General features: G+C 44.4%; 1 protein-coding gene and 1 long non-coding RNA gene across 8 annotated transcripts in view; both read left to right on the plus strand.

The window, feature by feature from the left end:
- Positions 1 to 4,830, plus strand: part of LOC115157429 (serine-rich coiled-coil domain-containing protein 2) — a 112,132-nt gene extending 107,302 nt beyond the window's left edge. For 3 of the 7 annotated variants that reach the window (XM_029705674.1, XM_029705690.1, XM_029705681.1), the window contains one exon: positions 4,230 to 4,830. In XM_029705674.1, the coding sequence (XP_029561534.1) occupies positions 4,230 to 4,766 (537 nt within the window). In that variant the 3' untranslated portion in view covers positions 4,767 to 4,830. The remainder of the gene's footprint in view (positions 1 to 4,229) is intronic. The other 4 variants (XM_029705707.1, XM_029705700.1, XM_029705715.1 and 1 more) reach the window with 3 other exon arrangements.
- Positions 4,831 to 5,868: 1,038 nt separating this feature from the next.
- On the plus strand, positions 5,869 to 10,995 carry LOC115157510 (uncharacterized). Its single transcript, XR_003868468.1, has 2 exons — positions 5,869 to 6,535; positions 6,578 to 10,995. It is a non-coding gene; the product is annotated as an uncharacterized LOC115157510 (long non-coding RNA).
- The last annotated feature ends 1,091 nt before the right edge of the window (positions 10,996 to 12,086 follow it).

Here is a 12,086-nt window from a genome sequence, read left to right on the forward strand (position 1 = left end):
ATGTCTGGCCTTGCATCCCTCCACTTTTCTACATTTTACTCTGTAGTTATTTAGTAGTTGCTTCTTTCCAGAGCGATTTTATAATCCAGTCCGTTTATTTAGGTACTCTGCTGTTTGGCTAAATACAGACAGTGGCATCTGCATCCAAGTAGATAGATTTAACCACAATAAACTGGATCTGCCAGATAACATGGAATATTCAGAACCGCCATAAAAAGCCAGACTACGGTTTGCAACTGGCATTGGGATAAAGATTGTACTTTTTGAAGAAATGTCCTCTGGTCTGATGAAACAAAAATAGAACTGTTTGTCCATAATGACCATCGTTATGTTATAAGGAAAAAGGGGGAGGCTTGCAAGCCGAAGAACACCATCCCAACCGTGAAGCACGGGGGTGGCAGCATCATGTTGTGGGGGTGCTTTGCTGCAGGATGGACTGGTGCACTTCACAAAATAGATTGCATCATGAGGAAGGAAAATTATGTAGATATATTGAAGCAACATCTCAAGACATCAGTCAGGAAGTTAAAGCTTGGTCGCAAATGGGTCTTCCAAATGGACAATGACTCCAAGCATACTTCCAAATTTGTGGCAAAATGGCTTAAGGACAGCAAAGTCAAGGTATTGGAGTGGCCATCACAAAGCCCTGACCTCAATCCCCTAGAAAATTTGTGGGCAGAACTGAGAAAGCGCGTGCGAGCAAGGAGGCTTACAAACCTGACTCAGTTACACCAGCTTATTGTGCGAAGCTTGTGGTAGGCTACCCAAAATGTTTGACCCAAGTTAAACAATTTAAACTTCTGACCCACTGGGAATGTGATGAAAGAAATAAAATCTGAAATAAATCATTCTCTCTACTATTATTTTGACATTTCATTTTCTTAAAATAAAGTGGTGATCCTAACTGACCTAAAACGGGATTTTTACTAGGATTAAATGTCAGCAATTGTGAAAAACTGAGTTTAAATGTATTTGGCTAAGGTGTATGTAAACTTCCGACTTCAACTGTATGCATCTGTTGGTCACAGATACCTTTTTTTTTTAAATGTTAGGGGCGTGGATCAGAAAACCAGTCAGTATCTGGTGTGACCACCATTTGTCTCATGCAGTACGACACATCTCCTTTGCATGGAGTTGATCAGGTTGTTGATTGTGGCCTGTGGAATGTTGTTCCACTCCTCTTCAATGGCTGTGCAAAGTTTTTGGATATTGGCGGGAACTGGAACACGCTGTCGTACACATCGATCCTGAGCATCCCAAACTTGCTCAATGGGTGACATGTCTGGTGAGTATGCAGGCCTTGGAAAAACTGGGACATTTTCAGCTTCCAGGAATTGTGTACAGGTCCTTGCGAAATGGTGCGTGTATTATCATGCTGAAACATGAGGTGATGGCGGTGGATGAATGGCACAACAATGGCTCTAAGGATCTCGTGACGGCGTCTCTGTGCATTCAAATTGCCATCAATAAAATGCTAATTTGTCTGTAGCTTATGCCTGTTCATACCATAACCCCACGCCCCCATGGGGCACTCTGTTCAAAATGTTGACATCAGCTAACCGCTCACCCACATGACACCATGCACGTAGTCTCCGATTGTGAGGCCGGTTGAGACGTACTGTCAAATTCTCTAAAACAACCTAGGAGGCGGCTTATGGTAAAGAAATGAACATTAAATTCTCTGGCAACAGCTCTGTTGGACATTCCATAAGTCAGCATGCCAATTCTATGGCATTGTGTTGTGTGTAATGATCATGCTATTTAATCAGCTTCTTGATATGCCACACCTGTCAGGTGGATGGATTATCTTGGTAAAGGAGAAATGCTCACTAACAGGGATGAAATACAAATTTGTGCTCAACATTTGAGATAAATAAGTTTTTTTTGCATATATGGAACATTTCTGGGATCTTTTATTTCAGCTCATGAAACATAGGACCAACACTTTACATGTTGCGTTTATATTTTTGTTCAGTGTATATGTCTCGTCAACCCATCACAGCCTCCGTCATGGTCTGAAAAATTGCATTTCCCCCCTCTCCTTTCTATAATTTTAATTACTATTAAATTCCTGTGTTTGAAATTTGCTTGTCGTTATTCAAATGTGTTTGGAGTCAATTCAGACGTGCGAGAATTAAAATGAAATTAGAGGAGCTGAGCAGAATTTGGAGCATCAGCGACAGGGTGGCAAGGCGCTGAATGCAGAGAGAGAGAGAGAGATGGTGGATATGCTGGACGGCCAGGGATCCCAGTCTGGGGGATGGGGGTGGACAAGTGGAACACTCTGGATTTGGCAATCGAGAGGCACTCTCCATCCACCCACGCATGCGCTTCAGTGTCCCTGTCTGACTATGGTGGGGTGGTGCGGGGGGACAAGGTGAATCCCTCCTTGAAACACCTGCTGGGCTTTATAAACCAGACTCTCCTCCTCTCCAGTGCTGCGTTGGGCTCCAGAAAGCCGTGTCACCTTTCATTAGCTACCGCTCCCTAATCCCCCGCGAGTTGTCATCCATTATTTATGAAGCCTCGTCCGGGGCCAGAAACCCCCCCACCCCCACGTCCTCAGGCGTCATCCCCTCCATTGCAGACTTTGAAAAGTGCCTGGCAGTCAGTCAGTCTGCTGTCTAGTAAAGGGGGCAGGGGGACACCTTCTTACCTGGCCCTGCAGTACCTGACTGTCTGGACTCTGGAGGAAAGGGATGTTTTTCCTGTTGAAATAACCCCAGGGCCAACAGAGCAGCATTGACATTAAAGCCAGAGATCGGCCCAATAGGTAGCGTCAGGGGGAGTGTGGTGTGTGTGTGTGATTGCCAAATCCAGTGTAGAAATGCTGTTTAGCACAGTGCCGGGGATAGGCTGGGGGGGAGGTGGTGTAGTACACAGCGGCAGCCACAGGGTGGCAGTGTGGACTAGTGAATTTGTCTCCATAGTCAATGAATGGCGGCGATAAGAAGAGGGCTGATCTGGCGAAGCTTTGAGACGTCTGATCGGCTAAGATGTCGAAGCTCAACGCTAGCCGTGTGAATGATTCCATCTCTGTGCAATGTATCAAAAGGATAACTGCACCTGTGTATGGTTCCTCTCTCCCAGACTTCAGTGTAATGTAACTGAGAATGATGTAAAGAAACTGAATGCACTTGTATGATTGCAGACTGTGTGTCGGATCTGTTTAGATCTCTATCTATTGTTAAACTAACATGATAAACACCTCCGAAATGGAAATGAAGTCGTCATCTTGCCTTGCAATTGGGATTTGTTGCTGTTTTTGCAGGTGTAAAAAAGAAACATCTTCCACCTGCACTGGCCAGCCTCCCACCTCCCTCCCACCCCCCAAACAGACGAATCATCTGACAGAATAATTCCCTTTGAGTCAGCCAGCCTCGGTCTAGTGCTTCCTCTCCTCTTTTCCTTTCCTCTCTCTCGCTCTCTCGTTCTCACTCTCACTCGTCTTTCTATCGTTCTCTCTTATCTCTCTCTTTATCTCTTTCTCTCTATCTCTCTCTCGCGCTCTCTCTGTCTCATAGTCTGATTGACTGACAGGTAGGCGTGTATGAGGCAGGGCTGCCGCCATGTTCCCCATCCAACAAGCAGCGTTAAATGTTAATGAGCGGGTTGAAGTGGGCCCCCGATGCGCACACCCTAACCTTTCTCTAATTGAGGATGTGCTGGCATAGCGGCACACCGGGGCATCTTGTTACACTGGTGCCTGGCGGCCAGACACAGCCCGGAGAGCTACTGTCATCCCATGTCTTCCTTATTTTTCAGCAGCGAAGCGATGTGTGGTATGGTGTGGCGGAGGGGAGCGAGTCGGCAGGCAGGAGGAGGGCTCTTTTGATGGTGACCTCCCCCACCCAGCCTCTGCAGTGGTACATCAGTGATAATAAGTTTAGAGAGAGATGACTACTGTACTGTAGCACACGGCCTGGCTGCTGTCTCCAAAGAGTGCCCGGAATCAAAGCCCCAATCTCCGACTGCGTTTCATGTGTTGAATGCGCGCAATTAGTTTTTCGCTCTACAGTCATGAAAAAAGGGAGAGGCGCTACAGTACACAGTGTCTAGCCTTGTGGGAATTGTAGGCTTGTTGTGCAACTGTTAGGCGAAACAGACTGGACAAAATATTTCGGTTTCGCAAGCCGAAGAACAGAAATGATTTATGATGGCGTACATGCTGTAGTTTGTTTATATCCAGTTTTAGATGCTTATCGTATGTTGTTTCTCTCCTCCACCAGCCTCAAATACTACAGCCTTCCAGGCCATGGCCCAACAGTGTGCAGCAACTCCAGCCCCAGGAAACACTAACAAGCTCAGCCCACACCGAGGTCCACCGAGGCTCCTCCAACCCTGGCTGTGCGGACCCGGCCAAAATGATCCCTGCCCCTAGCCTCCCGCAGTCCCCCGGCTCTCTGAAAATAGCCTCCATCCCTAAGAGGCCACAGGAAGGCCCCACCACCACAACCAACTCCACCCAGATGTCCGTGGCAGGCTTCCCCAGGGAGGTGAGAGGAATCCAGTGTAGGAGCAGTCTCAGGCCGGGCTTCACAGCTCCACAGTCCAGGCTGCTCCCACCTCCTTTCAGAGGTCTGCCCTGCTACAGCTCCGCAAACCAGGCCTCTGCCTCCTCCCAGGGCCCTGCACTGCCGGCCTGCCCCCGGACCAAAGCACCCAGACAGACTCCAGGCCTCAGAGAACCAGAGATTGGCGGGCTCAAGGCTAGAGGTCTAGTCCATCCCAGCCTCTTACGACTTCCCAAGCCAAAGAGCCACTGACTGCTATCTCTCAACTCTGAAACATTGCCATGTAGCAAGACCACTCAGCACCACCTTCTACCCATTCAAACCCAAAAGATCTGACTTCTTCTAAAGGCTTCCAGGCCTCACCTCAGCAAGGTTACCGTGTCTACCCTGTAAGAAAGGAAGACTTGTAGATTATATCCAAAATCAAATCAAATCAAATGTATTTATATAGCCCTTCTTACATCAGCTGATATCTCAAAGTGCTGTACAGAAACCCAGCCTAAAACCCCAAACAGCAAGCAATGCAGGTGTAGAAGCACGGTGGCTAGGAAAAACTCCCTAGAAAGGCCAAAACCTAGGAAGAAACCTAGAGAGGAACCAGGCTATGAGGGGTGGCCAGTCCTCTTCTGGCTGTGCCGGGTGGAGATTATAACAGAACATGGCCAAGATGTTCAAATGTTCATAAATGACCAGCATGGTCAAATAATAATAATCACAGTTGTCGAGGGTGTAACAAGTCAGCACCTCAAGAGTAAATGTCAGTTGGCTTTTCATAGCCGATCATTGAGAGTATCTCTACCGCTCCTGCTGTCTCTAGAGAGTTGAAAACAGCAGGTCTGGGACAGGTAGCACGTCCGGTGAACAGGTCAGGGTTCCATAGCCGCAGGCAGAACAGTTGAAACTGGAGCAGCAGCACGGCCAGGTGGACTGGGGACAGCAAGGAGTCATCATGTCAGGTAGTCCTGAGGCATTGTCCTAGGGCTCAGGTCCTCCGAGAGAGAGAAAGAGAGAAAGAGAATTAGAGAGAGCATACTTAAATTCACACAGGACACCGGATAAGACAGGAGAAATAATCCAGATATAACAGACTGACCCTAGCCCCCCGACACATAAACTACTGCAGCATAAATACTGGAGGCTGAGACAGGAGGGGTCAGGAGACACTGTGTGTAACAAACTAGGTGGTTCAAGCCCTGAATGCTGATTAGCTGACAGCCGTGGTATATCAGACTGTATATGGGTATGACAAAACATTTGTTTTTACTGTTCTAATTACGTTGGTAACCAGTTTATAATGGCAATAAGGCACCTCGGGGGTTCGTGGTATATTGCCAATATACCACGGCTAAGGGCTGTGTGCAGGCACCCTGCGTTGCATCGTGCTTAAGAACAGCCCTTAGCCGTGGTATATTGGCCATATACCAAACCTCCTCGGGCCTTATTGCGTAAATAAATATATGACCCCACAGACTATTTTAGCAAGCCTGCTGCGCTTCCAGTAAGACTCACTCAAGGTCCGAAATAAAATTGGCCCGTGTTTCCCGTGTGCATTTGGTATCTGCCTTGTACAAAGGCGTCAAGCATAACACAATAATAGTTTTTCCCCTCCAAAAACACGCTTCACTACAATCTGTCAAATCAAATTGTATTTGTCACATGCGCCGAATACAACAGGTGTGCAGTACTTACAAGCACTGTGCAGAGTGCAGTCTAGATCAGTTAAATGCAGATATTGTTTGTGTGAAATGTTGTTTCAAAGTGTGAACTTTCAGGATGCTTGACACTTTACAGTCCCTCCAGAACTTTTACTCTCTGGTCAAAACATATCCCAGATGATGGTCCTGCATGCGTAGGTATACCAAAACATATCCCAGATGATGGTCCTGCATGCGTAGGTACACCAAAACAAATCCCAGATGATGGTCCTGCATGCGTAGGTACACCAAAACATATCCCAGATGATGGTCCTGCATGCGTAGGTACACCAAAACATATCCCAGATGATGGTCCTGCATGCGTAGGTACACCAAAACATATCCCAGATGATGGTCCTGCATGCGTAGGTACACCGCAAGTACAACTATCTGGCCTTAATGTAGCATTTAGGTGCCCTAATACTAGTTGACTTACTGAACTACTACATGATACCTGTATGTAGTTGTTGCTCTTAGTATAACTATTGACCTAATGTACTCGCTGAACAGTGTCGTAGATGAATGAAGACAATATTATAACACAGAAAAACGGTTACAGGAACAGAGAATCCCTTTTCACTTGAGGGGGGAACAATTTTAGAAGTGCAGATATTTTGGTTATATAGACTAGAGAATATAGTTACATCAGATATTGTCCCTCTGGCTAAACTGGGGAGATTCTAACAGCTGTGTTAGGTTCTAAAGTTCCCCTTGCCACTTTTCAGTATTACTTCTTTCTGGTTTCAAAACACCTTTATTCTTTCTGCCTTGTACCCTGAGAATGCCTTATGTGTTTTGGTGCATTCTCAAAAGTAGCTGTAGCTACCACTGTCTACCAACAGTCAGTCAGTCAGTCTGTCTGTCTGTCTTGTCTGTTGCAGTTGGATTGAGACACAGGGATAACAGAGATCCATCCAGAGGAGCCATCTTGTGCAGTTGGTGCTCTGACAGAGCTGTCTTTGTTTTCCCGTGCTTCCGTAATGAGAAGGTCTAGTTTGGTCTGTAGGAAGAGGCCTCCTACACGCTACTGTAATGACAGAAGAGAAGAGCTCTGCTTCTAGATGAGCTTCAGGCCAGGGCCCTTAATAGAAGGGGACAGAAAGAAAAAGACAAATAAAGAAAAGGTCCTAGCATGAAACAATATTGCTGTTATAGTGTGCAGGCTTGTGGTGACCATGTGATTCTGTAATGGTGTCGAGTCGGTTCCAGTTGGCATGGTTACGCGGCCGAGTGGCACGGCAGAGGGGTGTGTTGATGTCAAGTGGTTGAAGCACATGCTCAGTGTGTCGCTGTCGACAGCAGGGCCAGTCTCATTCCTACGGTATAACATCCACCCTCCATGTCTTCTACCACACCTTCTTCTCTCAGTCCTTCCCCAAAGGGTCCCATTGAGTGTGTCACAGTGGGCCAGCGTGTCAAGGAGGGTAGAGAGGGATACGACTCTCATTCCTCTTCTTGAAAGCCATAATGTTTAACTACTTCCTGGTCCGTCGCTATGTTTAGTCCTAGAGAGCTTTAAGTAGGAGCCTAATGGTTGCCATTTATACCCTTGACCGATCAGGTCCTTATTTCCCTTATGTCATAACTGACCTTTTGATCCCAAGTCTTCTGATTGGTTGGCTCAGCATACGTTGTAGAATGCTCTGAGAGGAACATCATCACCCCGTCAACACAGTCTCAAAGATAAGATTGAGAATGCCTATTTCTGTAACTTAATTTGGTCATTCTTCTTCCCCCACTAAAGCTTTCCATGCTTTTCTATGCAACACAGTTGTGCCCTACTCATGGAAGATACGTCTCATTGGTACATAGTCGTGGACAATGTGCTGTTGGCCTTCATGGACCCCTCTCATTATGATCCTATGTTAAGCCAGCTGTAAAGTGTACTTGATATCCCAAGCACTTGTCTTGCTGAACAAAGCTCTTGAAGTATTTGTCTTCCCATTTCTAAATGATTGAAAGCCATGCCCCATAAAGGTCATGTACCCTTGTGTTATATTTGTCAAGCGTTTCGAAGTACATTCGGCAGCATTCCTAGCCTGGTTCCAGATCTGTTCAGGCTTGTTCTGACTCCATTGCTGTCATTGTCAAGCCAAACATGTTTGGCATGATGATGAGTGTAAAGGAGTTGGCATGATGATGAGTATAAAGGAGTTAGCATGATGCACAAACAGACTGGCAACAGCAACCCCACAAAGTATGTACATGACATCACTCCAACAGTCCCGGGACATGAGAAATGTCACTCCAAATCAATTCTCCTATTTGGAATGCAAGGCTGCTTCCCCATCCCACCCAGATAAGAACAACATACTTTTTATACATTTAATCTCTTGAAATGATGAACAAACAATAAACTAACTACTATTTGAGGACCTGTAGGGAAAAGAAAGAGATGAATTTAATCAATTCCTGTTTGACAGTGAGAGTCCTTGATTTAAAGGATTTAGAATATTCAGGGGTGGAAATATTTTTAGATTAACAAGATCTTAACAGAAGCTCAACGTATTTACCTCTGAGAAGTTCTCACCCAAACCCCCCAAAAATAGTGACCTATAGTTATTGAAAAGGGTTGCGATTTATTAATAACGCATTATTATTTTCCGGTTGTCTAGCTTTGGCTTACAATAATATGGTATGTAGATTGAACAAAAAACTTGCCCTCGAATTGACTGTACGGTCAACAGGATAGCATATGGTCATGTAGCAGCAATACTCTTCTTGTGTATTACAAAAGTGCCTGCTTTTGTGACTTCAATTCCCGTGGTCCTGAACATTTGGTGTGATCTCCATCTCTTTGATGAAACTAGGACCATATAGATAGTTGGGTATGTAGATGAGTGAGTGTTCCTCCGGGAGGAATGGAACAGTATGGGAGAGTAGGCCCAACTGTGTTTGCTGAAAGGAGAGAGTGAGTCTGCCTTGGGTTCATAGGTATATCCCTTTCTGTATCCCTCCGCCCCTCTACAGGGGTCAACACAGGGTTATGCGTTATGCCCGCGCAGCCTAGCTGATGTTAGAATGCCAGTCGCACTTAGTATTTACTGTCACAGGCTCACTCTCAACACATTCTGACTGGGAAGGGCAAACCTGTTTGTGTCTCTTTCTCACTACAGTAACATTCTCTGTAACACAGGCCAGGTTAGTGGAGCTACAGTACTGTATTTGAAAAAGCAGGCCAAGCTATGCTTCCAGTGCTGACAGCTCGCATGCTTTGATGCTCTCTGGTGTGCCTCCTCTTTCTTGTAAGCAGTCTTGAGGAGATTTGTCTCTGTGTTGCCGTCTCTTTCTGACTTCCCAAATCTCCGTTTTAAGGCTCTTTTTAATAGCTTTTTTAAATTTATGCATTTGTATTGTATTTATATTTTAGAAACGCTGAAACTGTAGTTTCATTGATGAAATGACATTGTAAACAGCGCTCATTACCATCTGTTCAGTTAATGTTCTTCATTATTTCATCAGGGTGGTCTTAAACACGAACTGCTTCCCAAATGGCACCCTATGCCCTTTTATAGTGTTCTACTTTTGACCAGAGCCTTATGAGCCCAGAAGCTCCCAAAGTAGTGCACTATATAGGGAATAGGGTGCCGTGTGGAACGCGGAAACTATCACACCAGGCAGACAATGGTCGTGTCCGAAATCTGTTTTGCCTGCTACTTACTAAAATGACATACTGCGTACTAATCATTCTACAGTACATACATACTATTTAGAATGTACTGTTTAGTAAAAATGTATGCAGTTAGTGAACAACAAATATCTGAGAATGCGTCATGTAATGCACAATTGTGTTTGTTAGAGTCCGCCCCCTTTTTCTGATTATCTGCTGTTGTCAAAAACATGTGGCTCTGAAAAGACAATTCTCGTCTTCAATAGCATGCAGCTATTCATACTAGATTAAAAGCCGAAATGAATACGACATCCCTGCATTTAAAGCAAACAACATTTTCAAAATGCCACATACTATAAAACATTCTATTTTTGCATACCAAATCAGCCTACTATTTAGAACGCAAGTACAAATATTCGGACACAGCCAATATGTCTCCTGCTACCAGTAGAACCTCTACTGTAGAAGGACTTCTGGCATCTGTCTGGTGGTTCATGGCCAGATTTAGGATAATAGAAAAAAACGTCTGTCACTCAGAGTAAGTTAACCAGTTATCTTATAGGTGGGAAGGGTTCAGTTTGAGGTCCATAATCTTTCGCTTTGTTGTAGTCTAATATTACTGCTGTAAACGTACAACTCCATAACACAAGTATATTCAATATGCAGTACTGTATGACTTACTGTACTGTCCTGTTCAAGTCCTTCACCTCGCTAGCCATCACATTGACTGTACTGTAGAACTGGTTTTTCTCACCTAGGACAGGAAACTAAAATGGAGAGAGTCTGCTTTGAGAATCGGTTTCCTTGTGTGTTTGTGTTAGATCTTCCAGCCAATTCTGTTTTACTTCCATGTTTGCTATATTGCTATTTAGTTTGTGCAATACGATAACGATTGAAAACATAGTTGTACACAATGCTAATTATTTATATGTTATATGTATATGACATACAATATCTATATCTGTGTGTAATTGTCACGGAATTCTTGAGCTTGTCAAAAAAAGAGAAAGCTCAATCTGAAATGCACTTTAAATGATTGTGTTGAGAGACTTGGAACATGAAGGAATGAACTTGAAAATGTATTGAACTGCTTTCTGTTTAGATCTGGCTCCTTTTTGCTGTGATATCTGAGGCTACGGAGTGGCTGAGCGCTCAAATAAAGACTGCACCAAATCTACATTGAGTCTGGTGTGTGTCGCTCTCTCACTATGGGGTTGGTGGTTGTGACAGGATGGTATGAGATGATTGGATGAGGAGAGAGGGGTGTGTACAGTAAGAGAAGTGGTGGAACACGGGGGTGGTAAGAGATTGTGGGAATCGATAGGCTAGGGTGAGGTGAGAGGGGTAGAGATGATGGTATTCTTTCACCCAGGATGTGAGTAGTATAAAGTAGGAATCTGTGGTCAACATCAAAGACTCACCACCCTATTTTACAGTAGGTGGGGTTATTTCCTGCTCATGCATTCTCATTTTGACGCCATACCCACCACTGGTGTGCGTGGACAAAGAGCTCTATTTTCACGTCATCCACAAATGTAAACGCCTGGAATTTGCTAAACGGCATTGGCACTTGGATTGGAACCGGTACTTTGGTCAGATGACAGGAAAATTAAGCTCTTTGCCCACGCACACCAGTGGTGGGTTTGACGTCAAAATGTTTTGGTGCTATTTTGTTTCCACTGGTCCTGGGGCTCTTGTTAAGGTCAATGGCATCATGAACTTGTACCAGGACATTTTAGCCAAAAACCTAGTTGCCTCTTCTAGCAAGACAATAACACCAAGCAGACATCAGAATCCACAAAGAAATGTTAATTGGCCTTAAAATCAACATTTTACAATGGCTATCTCAGTCTCTGGACTTGAAACCATTTGAAACCTGTGGTTTAACTCCAAGGATCTGTATGGAGGAATGGTCTATGATCCCTCCCGATGTGTTCTCCAACTCATATAACATTTTAGATAAAGTCTCTGTGCCGGACGGTGAGGTATTGAAAAACAGGTGTCAATAAGTTTGACCCCTACCTTTGAGGAAAAAATAATATTACTTGTTAAACCAAATATCTTTCTCAGAGAAATTGAAATACAATTTTATTGGTCACATACCTATATTTTGCAGATGTTATTGCAGGTGTAGCAAAATGCTTATTTTTTAGCTCCAACAGTGCAGTAATAGTTAACAATACACACAAATACTAAAAATACAAATAAAGGAATTATATCAGAATGATTGTCAGTCCAGAATATAAATATATAGTTATGATGGTGTGT

This window comes from Salmo trutta, chromosome 2 (genome assembly GCF_901001165.1).
Source record: "Salmo trutta chromosome 2, fSalTru1.1, whole genome shotgun sequence".
NCBI lineage: Eukaryota > Metazoa > Chordata > Actinopteri > Salmoniformes > Salmonidae > Salmo > Salmo trutta.